The sequence below is a fragment of the Brachyhypopomus gauderio genome, unplaced genomic scaffold (assembly GCF_052324685.1).
Source record: "Brachyhypopomus gauderio isolate BG-103 unplaced genomic scaffold, BGAUD_0.2 sc52, whole genome shotgun sequence".
NCBI lineage: Eukaryota > Metazoa > Chordata > Actinopteri > Gymnotiformes > Hypopomidae > Brachyhypopomus > Brachyhypopomus gauderio.
Window position 1 is genome coordinate 250,001 of NW_027506877.1, and position 17,775 is coordinate 267,775.

Sequence of the window (17,775 nt, forward strand, 5' to 3'; positions counted from 1 at the left end):
GCACCCGCCCTGTGTTGATACAGTCTGCGATATGACTGAGAAAGGGCGCCACCCCGATTCTGTTCCTCCCCCCCCCCCCCTTCCCTCGTCTGTGCTGAATTCGTCGACGCTGACGCAGTTCTGACGAAAGCTGTAGCTGAAATCACTGCCCCGTGAGCTGGGACGGAACACAAGGCGAGTCAATCTGAAGTACCGAGTGTGTGTGTGTGTGTGTGTGTGTGTGTGTGTGTGTGTGTGTGTGTGTGCGTGCGTGCGTGCGCGCGTGCGTGCGTGCGTGTGTGTGCGTGTGAAGGACTTCAATACATCAAGGACTCAGGACAAAACATTCAGGGCCAGTACAAATGGCCAAATATATTCCTCCATTTACTATACAATACGTCCATGTTCTATGTGTATTTTATTACTTCATAATATGTACAGTTACTATACAATACTTCTTATTAATAATTCTTATTATATGCATATCCTTTTATTATCTAAAAAATATGTTACTACACAATACCTTTACATATGTTTCTGTATTTTGGGGGCATTGCATATTCTTATTATAGGTCTATATTTTTCAGTTAACTACTACATGGACTTGCAGTTGTAAATGTAAAACTTACTGTAACCATAGAACAGCATTCCAACCCCAGGATCAGAAGGACACTGCTGCAACACTGAGATAGTTGTTATATTAGAATATATTACAATATTAGAATTTATTACAATAAAAACATAACCTAAAAACATTTAAAAATCCATCAGATGTTTCTATCATATAATTAATTATAATAATTATATAATAATCATTTTTATGTTGTTCTTTCTCCAAGTACCAAGATTTGCATACTGATGCTCATATATCCAAGCTACTCTTAGGTGATGGTGTTGTCACATAGCCATAGCTTCCTGTTCTGCCTCTTTAAACATTAATATATGGCTGTGATTTATAAGACTTTATAACCAGTTAATGATTGTTCTCCATTTTGGATTAAAACATAACACAGAAAATGTGTGTTTCATCAGTTAATTCATAACCAAATCATTTTTAGTTCAAATTAATGTTTTTACTTGCCAAACCATCAAGTGTTATCACTGCAACTTTTAGTTTATGAATGACCTTTTCGATTTTAAGATGTGAAAAGGTGACAAATGTAGTGTGAGTCTGTTATTTTTGTTGTCCCATAGGCTGAAATGTTTTGTTTAGCTTTTATTCAATACCAGCAGACTTGGGATGACTTACATCTTAACGTCATGCCCACGCAGAACTCCTATAACCGCAGGCTTGCCAGCTACACATAATGTACTGACTCTAAAAGCCTTAGCACACATCATGCTTACTTTGCCCCCACGGAAGGTTTTCTCTGTTATTTCTCTGAGAGTCAAATGACACAGATTTCTCGTCTAACTTCAGTCAAGTTGACGGTGCTGTGTCACTATGGCATCTCGTAGTCTCAGCAGCGCGCAGAGACGTCGTGAAGGCGTGGCACCAGGCACAGAAGTTCAGCGCACACACCGCTTAAACAGCAAACAATGAGGTATTTCTGTGTCTGTGAGCAGGAGAGGTCGATTGCACTGCAGGAATTGAACAAACCAAGTATTTAACCACGTAAATGAAAAACAATCAACGTGCCCCTTTGTGCATTTCGCCCACGTTCCTGTCTGTTGCATTATTATTCCATCCATCTGCGACTGGCTAAATGCTGCCACCTGCTGGCACGTTTGGGAAATGCTCAGCTAAAGAGAAACGGGTCTTATTTCAGTGCGCTAAAACATGGCTAAAGGTCTTTCACAAACTCAAAAAGCTGCGGGTTTTAGTGGCTGATTTAGAATAAATGTACAGAATTTCCCCTTCCAGACATTTATTTCCTTCACGGTTCTCGCGTAAAGTCAAGGCGCCGGCGGGGAACGCCCGCCGTACAGCTACGTAAAGAGGAAGGGCTACGAGTCTCTTCAAAATGGCGACCACCATAGAAGGCAGCGGCGCTGGGGCGGCGAGTAAGAAGAAGCACCTGGGGATCCCTGAAGCGGTGTTCGTGGTGAGTGAACGTTGGGCGGACGCGTGCGGGCTGCGTCCCGTGTATCTACACAGCCCTCCGTGACCCGTGTTTAGTGCGAGCGGCGTTCGTAATTCTGACTGCAGCCCCGAACAGTTTGGCTGCCTGGCCCACTAGCGTGGTTCCGTGGTGCCGTTTCCCTTATACGGACGTGGTCCGTGTGCGGCGGGGCTCGGTCGTGATAAAGGTCCGGTTGTTTATAATTCACGGCGCCTTTGTTGTTCTTTTTGTGTCTCCGTGGTCTAAACATGTCAAGATCGCCTATTATTAACTACGCTGATTAGTTCATTTTGATTAGTCAACATCTTTATTCGTTGAAAATGCAGATTAGTTGATTTTTTTTTTTGTAATGTAATTACATTTGTAATGAAAGTGCACTGTAGAGGCAGGCTCCACACCCTAAGTTCTTATAAATCCATACGGAAGCTATACGTCTGTAAAACAGATTACAATATAAAAGCCCCTTTTAAATAAGTCTATGGCAGAAGAGACTCTTAATCGCTCTCGTTTTAGGTGTTGGCACAGTGATGTCAGCTCAACCCATCCTGAGTGCTGGTCTCGGGACCTGTGTCCTGTTGTCTTGTCCCTTCTTAGGAAGATGTTGACTCCTTCATGAAGCAGCCCGGCAATGACACAGCAGATGGCGTCCTGAGGAAGCTCGATGAACAGTATCAGAAATATAAATACATGGAGCTCAACCTGAGTCAGAAGAAACTGAGGTTAGCATGTCTATATTTAATCGTCTTGAAGTAATGTGTATTGGAAGTTGGCTTTGTGTTAGTCAAGGAAAGTCTTAATATATTTGAGTTAACACTGGATCTGCCATTAATGCTGGTTTGTCTTTCTGACAAATATTGATTTAATGTACTTGTTGGAATATTTACAGAAACAGTGCTCAAAACGTTTCTAGACTGTTCTCATCACACTGGTTTTATAGTCTCATTTGCAGTTGAGACAAAACTAACAGATTCTCCTCTTTGAACTTCAGGCCCAATGCTTCTGTGAACTCCAGGATTTGGGATGTAGTACTAAAATAGTAAATGGGCACTTGAGGGTTCTTGTTTAAGACCGAATATTTATCACGTCTGTGCTTGGCTGAGAGGCAGGATTAAAAATTTGCCCTTTTCAGGTTGAAAAGCCAGATTCCACAAATCAAGCAGACATTAGAAATCTTACGACACATGCAAAAGAAAAGGGTAAGACGGGCCTCTTTTTCTTTTAGTCTTTTGGAGCCTATTTGTTCTTTCTTTCTCCGTCTATTTCCTAGTGATTTTGCTTGTCTATGTTTGGCTGTCTGTCTTGTCTATCACATCTTGTCTTCTTATAACTCCGTGTGATCTCCGTATCTTGGTACAGGACACTACAGACCCAATGGAGACACACTTTCTATTGGCCGATAACGTGTACTGCAAGGCTTCTGTTCCGCCCACAGATAAAGTGTGTTTGTGGCTCGGGGTAAGTTCTGCGACACCTCCAGTCTTAGAACAAACGACTGGTGCTTTTCACAATAAAATGCACTTTCATTTTTAAACTTCTAGCCCTGATCATTTTAGGCATTAGTCATCTAACAATTGAGCATATATGCCCTGCTTCTGTTTGCTTGCTAACCGTCAAGCCCTTGTGAAGTGGTTCAGATTAGGGCAAGAGTAGAGCTAGTAGAATAATCCAGCGTGTAGAAGCCACTTGTACACAGCAGGGCCCGTTAGCTCCAGCTAGGGTTGCAGCGGTAACCGGTTTCACGGTATACCACGGTATTAAAATGCACGGTTATCATACCGTGTGCGTTTGCTTATTACCGGTAAAAAGCAAGCCAGCGGAGAAACTGACCCGCGCATGCGCAACTCCGCTCCGGTTCAGCTACTCAGCACACAGCAGTGAGAATGGCAGAAAGTGCATCAGACTTAACACATTTTTTTACAAAAAAAAAGCTAAACTAAAATCAGTGGCGAAAATGACGTAATCGCGGTGGCTCCGCCCGTGCGCGAGGGTCTCGCGCGCTGTCGATTCGCGAGGTCGTACACCTCTCGAATTTTGTAACTTTGCGCGCTGCGCCTCAGCGCAATGAACAAAGTCACGTTTGCAGGATTCATACACGTTTAAAAGGTGGAATTAAAACACTTGTACGTCACTTTAAAGGTCCGTTTCAATATTTCCCAGCACCTTAAACTTAATTAAGTTAAATATTTATACATATACTCGAAATAATTCGCTTTTTCATCACATTATTTAATGGTTGTTTATTTCCAAAACGCCCAATCTTAACGTCTTCACGTTCTCTCATGTTTTGTCCTGGAATTAAAAGAGGCTCGTATTTGTTAACGTAAGACAAAAGAACTGTGCGGAGTCGCGTGCTACGGTCACTAGTGAAAGTATAAACCTAGCTTTTTATGGTCATTGCTTTCACTGGATGTGAAAGACGCTATTAATTTACATGCGTTCAAATTCTAACGTACCTGTTTTTGATATGTTAAAACCAGACTCGGTGTGAAAACCTTAAAATAGAAATCTCTATTGTGATGATGTCAGAAATAAATCCTCTCTTCCTGCAGTATCTGGTTATATTCCAACTTGGCAGTACAACGGACGTTTACAACAGTTGTTGATCAGACACTGACCCAGGCTGAGTTTATCAGATATTAAATAATTTAAACTTAAATAATTGTACTGAAATCCATGATTTAGGTTTCTCTAATTTTGCAGTATTTATATAAACATGTGTACAGCTTATTTTTTTAAAGGACACATTTTGTATACAATAGTTCCAGGTTTCTACAATAAATAGTTAATTGAACAAAAATAACTTGTAATTTCTTTAAGGGTCGGTGTATCTTTTAATAATATACAAACTAACTGTGATACCGTGATAACCGTGATACCGCGGTATTTTCTGAGACGGTTATCATACCGTGAAAATCTCATACCGTTGCAACCCTAGCTCCAGCACGGCATTGCTAAATCATAGCATTTACTGAAGTGCACTAATTTCTCTGCACTAACACATTTTTGGAGCTGGTTTATTTATTTAGTTTTTTTTGTGTGCAGTGAAACTCTACACCAGATGAGGTGAAACCTCCAGTTTAACTTTAAACACTGTTGCAATCCTTCTTGGCTTTTGGTCTGAGACACAAGGTTATTAAGACTCGGAGAGATTACTAATCATGGAGGCATGTAATAACTAGAATTTAATTAAAGAATCAGGGGTGTTATTACTAAAGTGTGTAGTACTGTGACTCTTCATGACTGAATTTGGAATCTGCTGGTGTCCGTGTCATCATATGCACCAAGTAAAAATGACTCAGCAAAATTTTTGCAGTTATTATTATTATATTCAAACCATCTCTGTTCTTTAAAAGGTAGCTTAATTAGCATGCAACAGCACATGAATACAGAGGTCTCTCTCTTCCTGAAACAGGCAAATGTAATGTTGGAGTACGATATAGACGAAGCCCAGTCTCTCCTGGAGAAGAACCTCGCCACCGCCTCCCGGAACCTGGACACCCTAGAAGAGGACCTGGACTTCCTCCGAGACCAGTTCACCACCACCGAAGTCAGTATCCTTCCACCGAGGCCTGTGTGGCGTTCTCGCCCACTCTGATCTTATGCACCGCAGGCTCTAGGCACAGAGCCAACTTCGCACGGAACGGGTCATCGGAGGAGTGCTCCCCCTCCTGGTCCTCCCATCCGCCCTCTGCTGGGAAGTCGGTGCAAGTGCTGGTTGTTGTTTTTGTTGTTCTTAATGCTTTTGGCGTTCTTAATGCTTTTGGCATTGCAGGTCATTTGTATTTCAGGTGCTGACTGGATTCGAGAATGTAGATCCTGATCATTTCATAGCAGTGACTTAACGAGCTGTTCTTTGGCTTGTGTGCAAAGCTTTGTGACCAGGCCACTTTGCACAGGCATTCATATCTCAGCTTGATGAAGACCCAATGAAATCAAATAAAAATCCTTTATGGAGTTTAAGATGTATTAGAATGTTTAAGATATATTAGAAAGAATAAAATACAGCCTGTCACAGTGAGGAGAGCAAGCTGTGTGTGTGTGTGTGTGTGTGTGTGTGTGTGTGTGTGTGTGTGTGTGTGTGTGTGTGTGTGTGTGTGAGCAAGTAGAGATATACCAGCCACATGGATTCGCTGCATAACTCATGCTAATCCAGTGTGTGGGGGCTTTTCCACTGTCGTTCAGAGCTGTGTGGCAGAAGTGTTGAATTCATCACATTACTGGAGGCACTTGGGATATTCCCTTTCCTGCCCATAATAACCAGGAGCAGCTGAAACTGTCAAACTGCTCCAGATGGGCACACTCTTCACTCCGTATCATGTCTTCACTCATGACAACAGCTTGTGTTTAAGCCACATTCGTACAGCTTGCATGCAAATCCTCGGTAGTGCTTTGCAGCATTTCAAAGGCATCCTACCCAGGTGTAGAGCCTGTAAACATAGAGCCATGACCATGGTAAAGGTCTTATTAGCCACAGTGCTGAAATGGGCCCTCGGCTGTCAATGCAGCTAAAGATGGTCTTGAATTAGTTCTTTCACTCGTGGCTCTTTTCTAGTAAGTGTGCACCAGCTGAACGAGAACCTTGAATTCACAAGCGGTCATTTAACGTTGTCCTAAAAGGTTTAATGTGCCCTTTGTGTGACCTGTGACCCTGTGGGTACTCTTGTGCAGTTAGCTTGTCGGAGCAAGTGAGGATTTTCAGTGTGAACTCAGTGATGCCTTAACAGAGCCTCCTGCAGATATGGCACGTGTCTATAACTGGGACGTCAAGAGGAGAAGTAAAGACAACCTCCTCAAATCAGCCGAGAGGTCTTAAAGGAGGGGCGTGTCTCCACCCTGATGGCCCACCCACTAATCTGTTTGTTAGTAAAAACTCCCTCGTGTCCACCTGCCTCCACACTGTTATCTATTGATTTGTTACTTTTAAAATATTTTTTCAAGTAAAAAGGAAAAAGAAATCAAACAAAACTCACAATGGCAGTTTTCTTTTGTATTTAGAATAACGAAACGTTTTGCTTCATGCAATATTTTCTGGTTTCTCCACTGTCCTCTCTTTTCATGCATGTGTCTTTTTTTGGGTTGTTTGTTTTTACTGGTCTAGCATTCGGGACTCGGTAATGTTTACTGTTCCTTTTGAAATCCCTGGGCACCTCAGGACACGGGAGATGATGCCACATGAAAGCTGTGGGTGACTGGATCAAAGCGCAAATCTTTATTCACTGGTCCATTTTCCAGTCTCTCCGGACACAAGCCTAACCCCCCCCCCCCCCCCCCCCCCCAATCTGTCTCTCTCTCTCCCCCCTCTCGGCTCTTACCACCTCTGAATACTGGTTTTCCCTTTCCTGTATGTTTTTTTTTTCCCTCCGCTGATCCATCTGTATTTATTTGTCACATTGTATCCATTAAATACTGAATGAGCAACTCATAATTGGGGAAAGGCACAAAATGCATAAGATGGTCTGTGTTTTAATGTGTTTCCCCCATTAGTATTATTATTAGTAGTAGTATTAATAATAATCTATGGGAAAAGCTCTCAGGATGGCTTTTCAAGTCTGACTTATTCAGCTTTCTCTTACCGTTTTCCACTTCAAAAAACATAGTTTAACTGTATTATTGTCCATTTTATTTCTCGAATGAGGCTTTGTTATATATCTGCAGCATCATCGTATGCTGCACCCAGTCATTTGTCTGTTATTGCCTCCCTCTGCTGGTGCAAAAAGGGATTGCAATCAAAAATCATGAGTATCCCTCGTTAAAATGAGCAGCACGGTTATTTTTTGTCATGGTATTTTAATACATTTCAAGTTTTGATAAAGAGGTACAGAGTGTCAACCGTTTAACATGTGCAGTAATTAATATTTCAGTCTTCATCCACTTAAGTCAGCGTCTGTGTGCTCAAGAGAATCAAAACCATAAACCAGAAAAGATGCCCCATCCAAACTCTCCCCCAACACTGTCGTGTGAGGTTTTAGATGACTGGGGTGCTGTAAAATGTGGGTACAGAGCAGAATAAGACGAAAGCCACCAACATCCACTTTGTCCAGCTAACATTTATGTTACACTCCAAACCAATCGCACCTGTGTCAAGTTATAAATTAAATTCAGATTTGAGCAGAAAATCAATACAGAGAAGCAGGCAGCATAAATTAAAGGTGAGTTCTGTGTTGTACAGCTCTGTGATACTTGTGTTTTGCTTATGCAAAAGCATGGCATAGACTTTTGAAATGGAGAGAGGCTGTGGGGTGTATAGCGCCCTCTAGCGAGGTGTTTGTAGAAATGCCGGAGGAACCCACCTGTTTCTCAATCTCAAGATGGGAGATCTGAAAATACTTTGTGAGGAGCATGTTTTAAAGGTGCGCCCATACGGGTTAAAGTTTATTAATGCTTGAATTTTCCAGAAGCAGAGGCCATCCGTAGCATTTCATCACAGAACAGTGCACTTCTTTACCACAGTCCTCAAGTGGATCATATTCTTCACAAACACAAATCCCTTTGGTACGTTTACAGAAGCACACATTTGTAGATCTTAGATGTACTTCAAATGACAGTTTATACTCAAAAGTAGTTCAATAACTTTGTATTCTTAAATCATTTTATAAACCTAATGACAAAATGCGGGCTCTTTCAAAATTGACTTGTCATGTCATCATTCAGACCTGTTTGCTTTGATAATGGAAATCTGGGTAAGGTAATGTATATTGCAATATACCATTTTCTTTCATTTGTACCTAAGGCTTGACATTCATATACATTGTAACCAAGTAGTCTTTTGGTCTTACATACACTCCTTTAGCTCAAGCAGTGTTTTAGCTCTCTGAGCTCCGACAGCAGTACAGTCATCACTTGTCTGCCAGTAAACACCTACAGTGTATCTGGTCATTTTCTTGTGGAACAGACTCTGGAGACGGCTCACCCTCATAGGCAACATCTCATGGCTTTCGAGTGATTGACAAATGTGTAGATAGGTTTAAGGTGCAGAAACAAAGTTCTGATTGGCATTTTGGGGGGAGATTGCAGGTGCTGAAATGGGTCTCTTCCTGTAAACAGTTCTCGTTGGTTAGTGATCACAAGTTCTCCTATGCATGGCTAGGGATTCGTGGGCCGAGCTCTGTGGGATAGAACAGTAGGTCTGGTGGGTTTGGGCGCATTCAGAAGGCAAGCAAAGGCCAATATCGTTAGAAGAAGACCAAAAGATGTCCTGTGATTGGAGGGATCAGAGGCAGCAGGTCTGAGTGGGCGGGGTCTCAGCTGGATCAGCAGAGGCACCGGCGTTCACTCTTGGTCACCTCCTCCGATGAGTGCACCACGTTGGGCACGAACCCGCTCCGCACCCCCTCCCAGTCCTCCTGGATGGTGATCTCGCCCTGCTTGACCAGCTCGAAGATGTCGCGCGTGAGCTCAGTGAAGGCCCTCTCCACGTTGATGGCGTCACGCGCCGACGTCTCCACGTAGCGCATGCCGTAGGCGGCCGCCAGCTTCTCGGCCTCCTGCCGCGTGACCTGACGCTGTGGCTCCAGGTCGCACTTGTGGCCCACCAGCAGGAAGACGATGCCGTGCGGCTGCACATGACTGCGAGCCTCCTCCAGCCACTCGTGAACGTTCTGGAAGGACCGGCGGTTGGTGATGTCAAAGAGCAGCAGGCCACCCACGGAGTTACGGTAGTAGGCCCTGGTGATGGACCTGTGGACCGGGACAAGGACGGGTTTAAGTGTGAGTGAGTGAGTGAGAGAGAGAGAGGTTCACTCTTTAGAAATTCTGACCAGAGAGAAATAAGACATGCAGTTGCTCATAAAGACACACAGGAAACATACAAAATGCAACATTTAAAGTAATTAAATGTATTGACTCCCATGGCTGTTACAGAGGATAGTGAGTGTTGAAGTGCTATATATTTATTTACCAAAGTAAAGAGAAAGTCATGTAATAACTTTTAGTGGGTGTTTATTTAGGATATAAATACCATGTGTCTCTGTGAATCACAGAGGTAATAATATCTCCCACGTGAGGACAGATTTGTCTCCACAGGTGCTGGACGTTTGGTTCCTTTTATACCTCCCAGAGGAAAGTGGCCTTACCATGGTTGCTATAGAGACAGCTATTATAGATAAAGGTTTTGCCACCAGCACGTTTAATGTGGTCTATTATAGGGGTTATTTTAATATCTAATTCTACATTATGGATTTTCTGAATTCATACCTTATGATTATAAAATGATCTAGAATGCTCTAGCTTACACATCGACTGTCATTAATTGGGGAGCTCCTCTGAGCGTTTCTGTGAAGTTAAAGTTTGTAGGCCTACTAACATTTATTAGCCACCTGTAGTTCTGGTGTCTGTTGGGCTCAAGTGTCTCAACCAGTGTCTACAGTACCTGAAGCGCTCCTGACCCGCCGTGTCCCATATCTGCAGTTTGATGCGTTTCCCAGGCTCGATCTCAACCAGGCGAGAAAAGAAATCCACGCCGACCGTTGGGTCGGACACCTGGGCAAACCGACCCTCGGTGAAGCGTCTGATCAAACACGACTTGCCAACCGTTGAATCCCCGATGACGATCAGGCGAAATTGGTAAAGCCATATCGCCTCCATATCGATCTGACTCTGTGGATATCATGAAGCAATTGCAGAATGTAATAGTGAACACGCCCAGCAAATACCCACATCACAGCCTGCAACCGGCTTGTCTTTACAACAGAATCATTTATTTGGATGTAGATGTAGACTGGTCTTTTTCTGCAACCAGTCAAGGTGTATTTTTAAGGTAAAGTCTTAGTGTACTTTTGAATTCCTCTGAAAAAATGAAACAGCTCCGCAAAACTATTCTGATTTCACCTTATGTGCATTTGTACAGTAAACGCAGCAGTGATGTTAAAATGTACTTTCACATTTAAATGTAGTTTAGTACAACCTCGCCTCCTAAATGAGGGACTGTGTCTGTCCTGGTGAACTCTCCTTATAACTGGCGCAGTGTAACTTGGACGCTGATGTATGTCTCTTGTTACACTGCCCGGCAAGGATTACCCTGGATGGCCTGTCAGACCAAACACTTTAGGCCAAGCACGACCTTCCTGTCCGGGTCAGAACACGGTGGAGAGGGAGAGATATGTCTCCTTACATACAGGAACAACCCTCCACATTAAATGTTCCCATTTATCACACATAGACCTTGTTTGTCAAAGGTTTTATCATATATATAGCAAGGTCAGTCCTTATTTGGTTATTTTTTTTTAAAGATACGTGTTCTCTCAGCGTTCAGTCATACGGGTTCTCTCTTTTTATTCATAAATAGCTCTTTTTTTCACAAAAAGACACATGGTGACCGTTAGTTAACATAAGGCCATGTTTTGAAGCTACTTTCTCGCCATGCTAGGCTATGAGCGCGAGCTCCTCGCGGCCCGGCCACTACGCACTGATACTCGCACATTTGAATGTTACACGTTTAATTAACAACAATACTTCTGTCGTGTTGCAGTAAAACGGGATGCAATTCAGAAATAACTCTGTTATATTTTACTTACGGCGTTTGGTTAGGTTGTTCAGAGCTTAGTAAACGCAGATTCCATAGTCCTGAAAGGGTGGTCGACAGTCTAGAAAATGCACGGTGGGATAACCACCCGGAGCAATGCATACACCTGCAATAATTTACCTACGTGGAGTATAACCACAAAAACACCGATCAACGCTGTCTATAGTAAACAGGTGTAATCAACGTACCAGCCCAATGTGTTTATATCGCGAAGAAAGTTGATGTTGCAAAAATCAAAGCTGGTTAAGACAAGTTAAAAAAAGTCATGCATGATTTCTCGTTCTTTCGTGGTTTGTTCCGGGTTTTGAAGATGTAGAAATATTTGTAAAATCTGCTGATGAAATGGCAGAAATAACAGCAACATCATGTAGCCTGACTCATCTCGCATCAGCACCAGCACCGTAAATCAACGAATACGGGCGCATAGGGAAGGGAGGCGCTGCTGTTGGCTATTTATAGAAAGGGCATCTCACCAAATGACTCCTTTCTGTCGAGGCTTTGTGCTTATTATAGCTTTGGTAAGTAAAATAGCTTTGTACTTTTCTTCAAAACAATTTATTAACTCACGTCACAGTTGTAATACCACCGTGAGTCTTTTTTTCCCTTACTAGGTGGACAATAATACAGTTTTTACAAGATATGGCGAACACGGGCATGAAGGGAGATGTAGTTTTTGGAGGTTTCGGGTGGACTTCTCGGGCACACCTTTGGCTTTTCCATATACTTTTACTAAACTTGACCATTGCTTTCGGCCTCAACAGATGCGTTTGTTTGTATAATCGATTCTCCCGAGACTAAGGACCCATCTGTTGTCCTTACTTGCCTCCCTTCCAGGATCACAAGTTTGTGGCAGACAGTAACGCACGAAATAACGCCTCTCCTTGGCGTTCAAGAGCGTGAAGAAGAAAAAAACCGACGAAACTTGACAGTTATCACACCCCTGCATACTAACAGGCTGCAAGCGGTCAGAAAAACACCAGTTCTCTCCTCTCTTCGGCGGATATTTTAGTACTTGTCTTGAAAAACATACGGCGTCTTGCCTTTTAAGGCGCAACGTTCAAGTGACTTGGAAATGTGCCAGCAAACAAGACCGTTATTCTGGCATGTAAGCTAATAAGAGGGGGATTTCTCTCTTTCTTTTCTATCTTCAATTTTTTTAATCAATTTTGTCGGTCCACTAACATGCAGCAGGAGCGTTTGCTTAAAGTGCTGGTCATAGGAGACCTAGGTGTTGGGAAAACGTCCGTTATTAAGAGGTATGTCCATCAAGTGTTTTCCCAACACTACCGCGCAACCATCGGCGTGGACTTCGCGTTGAAGGTGCTGAACTGGGATCAGCAGACGGTGGTCCGTTTGCAGCTGTGGGACATTGCGGGTACGTAAACACCAGTGGTTCTGACCCAGAGAGCCGAACTTCGCCACCATAACTCTTAGGAAGGCTGTAGGAGTTTGAGATTCAAGCCAATGTTTGCTCGTGCTTCTCTTTGTACATAACGACTTGTTCTAGACAATTAAAGCAGACATTTTCCACAGTGACTTTATTTCAAAAGAATGAACACAGCAGACGTAAATCACGTTTGTTATTTTAGCTTCTATGTTTCTGTTTAGTGCACTATAAGTAGAGACTCAGGTCGCCATAATTTTTAATTTCATATATTAGTGTTGTCATTAAAATGTCAAAACATTTCTGCTACATTTTTCTAATTTGGAGTGTTTATGTTTATACACTTAACCAAACCGTCTCATCCAAACTTGTTGAACACTGTTCATTGGTTACAGTGTTATTTGCCTTTGCTAATCTTGTTGGAATGTCTTGCTTAAACATCGCTTCTGTTCGGGTGTGTGTGTGTGTGTGTGTGTGTGTGTGTGTGTGTGTGTGTGTGTGTGTGTGTGTGTGTGTGTGTGTGTGTGTGTGTGTGTGTGAGAGAGAGAGAGAGAGTGGGCATGGGAGTGTTTGCAATGGGATAAATCTCTGTGACTATGCTCACCACTGAGATGTAAGTCACATGGTGTTATCAACTGCTTTTGTGTCTCAATATCATGTGAGCCAAAGCTCAACAAAAACAGTGTGTTCATCACCTCCCCACATTCACAACATGCACAAATATCAATGTAGACCATTTAATCCAATAGAGGTAATCAGACAGATCTAATCAACCAACTACCTCAGATTACAAAGAATGCGATCCTTTGACCACCAAACTTTATCTCTCTCTCTCCCTCCCTCCCTCTCCCTCCCTCTCTCTCTCTCTCTCTCTCTCCCTCCCTGTCCTCAACCCTGCAGGACAGGAGCGTTATGGCAACATGACCCGAGTGTATTACCGGGAGGCCGTGGGGGCTCTGGTGGTCTTTGACATGACCCGTGCCTCCACGTTTCAGACCGTGCTCAAGTGGAAAGGTGACCTGGACTGCAAAGTTGCCCTGAGCGACGGGCGTACGCTGCCAGCTGTTCTGCTGGCTAACAAGTGTGACCAGCAGAGTAAAGGGCTCTGTGCCAAACTGCCACGGCTAGACACCTTTGCCAAAGAGCACGGCTTCATAGGCTGCTATGAGACCTCAGCTAAGGTGAGATGGACACGAGGCACCTCAGAGAACCACTGTGTGAGAGTGTGTTTGTGTATCTAAAGGAGCAACAGGTCATCAAGTAGACATCATGCACTACATCGCAAACCTTACCCACTCTTCTCTTCTTCTTTTGAGTCTGGCTTTACTGATACAAATGTTGCATTATCATTAGTGATCATTAGCCTTAATAACAGAGAATCAGGTGATAATTAGGGAACAAAATAATATAATAAGCATTTGACTGTGAGTGTCCATTAATTGTATATTTATAGGTTAATCATTAAACTCTATAAGATCTACCAGTCATGATAAACTATTTCAGTCAATTATGTTAATTATGCAATTACAGTAGTAATTAGTATGTTCTTGTTTTCCTGTGACACAAGTTAACCTCCCTGCCCCGTCTCACCCAGGATAACACAAACATCGATGCGGCCGTCATGTGCCTCGTCGAGAGCATCATGGCGAGTGATGGCGCTAGCCCGGGCGGGCGGCGAGAGTCCAGCTCACTGGTGCTGCCCGTCCAGGACCACGGAGTCCCCGGCTGCACCTCGTGCCTGAGGCAGAGCCCGCCTCCAAAAGACCACGCCCACTTCTAGAACGGCAGCGAAATAGAATCACACGTTACTCTGGAAATACGGACATCCACGCAGTGGCTTTATGATCATGAAGATTTATCTTTTTATAAAACAGAATTATAATACGTTTTGATTTAAAACAATAAATTTTAATTTAAAGTGATGATTCAAGACCACTGACAAGAAATCTGAGTTATAACAGTATTGTCTAGCTGTAACAAATACACATGTATCATAAAAAACAAATACCACCTATAGAATCTTAACAAACTTTCTATTTTAAACACATGTACAAGAATAGCATGACAGCTAAATGCTTGAAAGAGGAAGTTTTTTTTTCATTTATCTTTGGCCGTTTCCCTTTTGAGGAAACGAACACCACTTTAACACTTGTGCCTAAACAACTATGTCATCAGTATAAACCGCTGAACATTGTCTTGGAGTTGGCTACACTGGTGTGTTTTTTCACACAGGTAAAAAAAAACCTAATTTCTACAGTTTTAGCTCAATACTATGTGCGTGCGCGAGGTGTGCGCACATGCGGATGCGCGCGCGTGTCTGACACTAAGCAGACGCGTGCATGGTGTTTAAAAATTCTTTCATGGTGTTAATGTTGCTTGTCTGCACGGTAAAAGATTCCATTGGGCTTCTGCTAAAAGTATTCATTATCGTCTAACACATATGCGCTATCTGTGCGCGTCTCTTCTATTTCCAGCGCTAATTATCACAGCCATACGCAAACGTGTGACGTCGCTCTGCTCCGTCCCCTGTAATTTTATCCATCCACGTCTCCCTCAGCGTCTTGACGCTCAAATGCATCGCAAACAACGCCTTGAGAAATGATAACTTCTAAGGTGCATTTCAGCTTGACAGAAGTGCACTTAAATGGCGATATGCATTTTAGATTTTAGACAAACTGTGTTTTGCAGCTGCTTTTTTGTCTGCTGCCCATTGTTGCACGTATGAAGACAGCGTTTCGTATGAATTGGTCAAATGGAGCAGCATGTGTCAGTGACCTTTGACTGCAGTTTCTTCATCCGAGATAATGGCATCATCTTCATCCGAGATAATGACATCATTTGCATCACCGAACAAACCCATTTTAATCCACTGAGGACGGCAAAGGACCATTAATCGACATTTATTTCTAATAGACTCTGGAATAGACTAAAGCGTCAATACTGCAACGGACCAGAATGAACTGGAATGCCGTTTATCCAGTAGGCTAAATGAAGTAACCCACAGTCACGCGCCCACAGCTTGCTGGGATTATGACTTTTCAAAAGCATCCTTATGAACTGTAGCAAATTAAACGTTGTCTCGTGAATATGACGCCTTTGTAGCTAAACGAGAGACTTGTCTTCCCCCCTGACCAATCTGTCGTCGATACTTAGAATAGCGGCTCCGTGCGGTTTGAGTCATATACACGTCGAGCGTGACTGGCCAGCCAAGGTTTTATTACTCGTTTTATTCCGCTGCAGGCTGAAACGGGCGACCGCGTACAACACCGTTTCACGACGGCTCACATCACATCCAGCTCGATTCAACGTGCACGTCTAAACGACAGTGTTAACAAGCAGTTCATCAATACGTCAATTAAGATAGATCATGCAAGAATGGACAAGAATTTATCAAGTCTGCTGAACTGATGATTCGGTAAGTCATATCGGACTTGAAATACAGTTATTGGTTTGAATTAAATGACTTTAAACATAAACAAATCATTATAGTACTTTGCAATTATGTTTCTCTCTTCGATAATGATACAGACCAAACATTTAATTCACCATTATGCTGTGGAGAGAAGTGGAACTACTATTTGTGATACTGCTTCCTTTAAACTCAGGTAATGCACATAAAACGAACTGTTGTGTGAAATGACGTTTATTTTAACTCGTTCAATGCTAGAAATGGACTAACAGTATAGTTTTGTGTTTCTGTCTTGCCTCGTAGTGCAGAGCTCTGAGTCGCCCCCAGTCATGAGCAGTGACCTGTTTCCAGACGTAGCCTACGCACCTGGACAATCTTACCTGAGCCTCATGCTTCTGGCTCTTACTGTAGGACTGTCTGGTAGCATTTACCTCTGTGTCCTGCGCTACATATGTAACGGATGCTGCCAGCCAATAGGAGTGGGACCAGAAGACGACAGCCTGTCTGGAGTGGTCTGAAACTTCACATTCACACCTAAGCTAAAAAAAACACCATTTACATATTTAGGTTTTGCTATTTTGCTCTTTGGAGTGATGATTAGCTGTGGCAGATTATAAAAAGAGCAGAAATGATAGCAGTTAAGGCAGCTTGTCATTGTGACACTGTGCTTTATAAAGGGAATTGTGGCTTTGGGTGTTTTCATTTGGGAGCAGCACAACAAGCCCACACTAACATGCACTCAGGCTGCCTATGTGGTGTTTTTAGGAGTGAAATGAAAATTCAATTCTGATGGTCTAATACAGACACAATTAACCTGATACACGAAAAAATAATGACATAGAAATGATCATAGACACCTTGCAGAAGACTACACATTTCACACCATTTGTGACTTCATATGGGTGAAGATATTAACAGATAAACAACCTCGGGAGCCTCTTGTTTGACTGACAGCCAACTCTCTCTGGTGTAATCTTGTGGATGCAGCAACTGTTGCCATGAGGAGCTAGTTGCCATGGAAATAGTTCTAAGTAGCTGCCTCTAGATGGGGCTGCATTATTATTAATGTAATGATCAGATCATTTTTTTCGGTATGAGGGTATACATTAAATGTAATAGTACTGAAATAAATACGTATTATGTAAAGAAAATGTATTAGGTTTATGTTATTTAAATAATAAACACTGAGTTTTTGTTGTGGTTGACAGAAAATGAGAGATGTATTCAGGTGATTATGTGACCTGTGAATTTGCTTGAGTTCAAAACTTTCCCAGGTGTCTAAAGAGGCTGAGCTTCGATATTAATTTGGTTTTGCGGCTCATATAACCACTTCCTTATAAGTCTACTGAAAGGGTAAAAGCGCAACTTCGCACACAAATGTACTTCCTGCCTTGTGACATAATCGTCTTTTGACACTAGA

General features: G+C 42.7%; 4 protein-coding genes and 1 long non-coding RNA gene across 8 annotated transcripts in view; 3 read left to right on the forward strand and 2 right to left on the reverse strand.

The window, feature by feature from the left end:
* syt4 (synaptotagmin IV) overlaps positions 1 to 50 on the reverse strand; it is a 7,574-nt gene extending 7,524 nt beyond the window's left edge. For both annotated transcript variants that reach the window (XM_076987444.1, XM_076987443.1), the window contains exon 1: positions 1 to 50. This exon is cut by the window's left edge and continues 246 nt beyond it. The gene's annotated coding sequence lies outside the window, so the exon portion shown is untranslated.
* Positions 51 to 1,871: 1,821 nt separating this feature from the next.
* Positions 1,872 to 8,208, forward strand: vbp1 (von Hippel-Lindau binding protein 1). The gene is made up of 6 exons (XM_076987504.1): positions 1,872 to 2,024; positions 2,637 to 2,761; positions 3,172 to 3,238; positions 3,399 to 3,497; positions 5,455 to 5,593; positions 6,779 to 8,208. Exons 1-6 carry the CDS (start codon positions 1,944 to 1,946, stop codon positions 6,853 to 6,855), a joined length of 588 nt encoding a protein of 195 aa, XP_076843619.1. The 5' UTR covers positions 1,872 to 1,943; the 3' UTR covers positions 6,856 to 8,208.
* Positions 8,209 to 8,262: 54 nt separating this feature from the next.
* Positions 8,263 to 11,980, reverse strand: rab39bb (RAB39B, member RAS oncogene family b). 2 transcript variants are annotated; one of them, XM_076987503.1, is made up of 3 exons: positions 11,751 to 11,980; positions 10,411 to 10,637; positions 8,263 to 9,719 (listed from the first exon to the last, which is right to left on the reverse strand). In XM_076987503.1, the coding sequence occupies exons 2-3, from the start codon at positions 10,623 to 10,625 to the stop codon at positions 9,293 to 9,295; spliced, it is 642 nt and encodes a 213-aa protein (XP_076843618.1). In that variant the 5' UTR covers positions 10,626 to 10,637; positions 11,751 to 11,980; the 3' UTR covers positions 8,263 to 9,292. The 2 variants fall into 2 exon arrangements, with proteins under 2 accessions (XP_076843618.1, XP_076843617.1); XM_076987502.1 differs by having other exon boundaries at positions 11,555 to 11,978.
* On the forward strand, positions 11,974 to 15,147 carry LOC143488646 (ras-related protein Rab-38). The gene is made up of 4 exons (XM_076987501.1): positions 11,974 to 12,080; positions 12,397 to 12,937; positions 13,847 to 14,127; positions 14,541 to 15,147. Exons 2-4 carry the CDS (start codon positions 12,745 to 12,747, stop codon positions 14,724 to 14,726), a joined length of 660 nt encoding a protein of 219 aa, XP_076843616.1. The 5' UTR covers positions 11,974 to 12,080; positions 12,397 to 12,744; the 3' UTR covers positions 14,727 to 15,147.
* A 38-nt stretch (positions 15,148 to 15,185) lies between these two features.
* On the forward strand, positions 15,186 to 17,244 carry LOC143488649 (uncharacterized). Of its 2 annotated transcripts, XR_013124479.1 has the most exons (4): positions 15,186 to 15,925; positions 16,187 to 16,361; positions 16,475 to 16,551; positions 16,659 to 17,244. It is a non-coding gene; the product is annotated as an uncharacterized LOC143488649 (long non-coding RNA). The 2 variants fall into 2 exon arrangements; XR_013124478.1 differs by having other exon boundaries at positions 15,186 to 16,361.
* Positions 17,245 to 17,775: the final 531 nt, after the last annotated feature.

Bases quoted from the DNA above. Each gene is read 5' to 3' on its own strand.
- LOC143488646 (XM_076987501.1), top strand. From the start codon at position 12,745: ATGCAGCAGGAGCGTTTGCTTAAAGTGCTGGTCATAGGAGACCTAGGT. The intron at 12,938-13,846 runs GTACGTAAACAC...TCAACCCTGCAG, and splicing joins GCAGCTGTGGGACATTGCGG to GACAGGAGCGTTATGGCAAC. The intron at 14,128-14,540 runs GTGAGATGGACA...CGTCTCACCCAG, and splicing joins GCTATGAGACCTCAGCTAAG to GATAACACAAACATCGATGC.
- vbp1 (XM_076987504.1), top strand. From the start codon at position 1,944: ATGGCGACCACCATAGAAGGCAGCGGCGCTGGGGCGGCGAGTAAGAAG. The intron at 3,239-3,398 runs GTAAGACGGGCC...ATCTTGGTACAG, and splicing joins GACACATGCAAAAGAAAAGG to GACACTACAGACCCAATGGA. The intron at 3,498-5,454 runs GTAAGTTCTGCG...TTCCTGAAACAG, and splicing joins AAGTGTGTTTGTGGCTCGGG to GCAAATGTAATGTTGGAGTA.
- rab39bb (XM_076987503.1), bottom strand. From the start codon at position 10,625: ATGGAGGCGATATGGCTTTACCAATTTCGCCTGATCGTCATCGGGGAT. The intron at 9,720-10,410 runs GTACTGTAGACA...CCCGGTCCACAG, and splicing joins GCGGGTCAGGAGCGCTTCAG to GTCCATCACCAGGGCCTACT.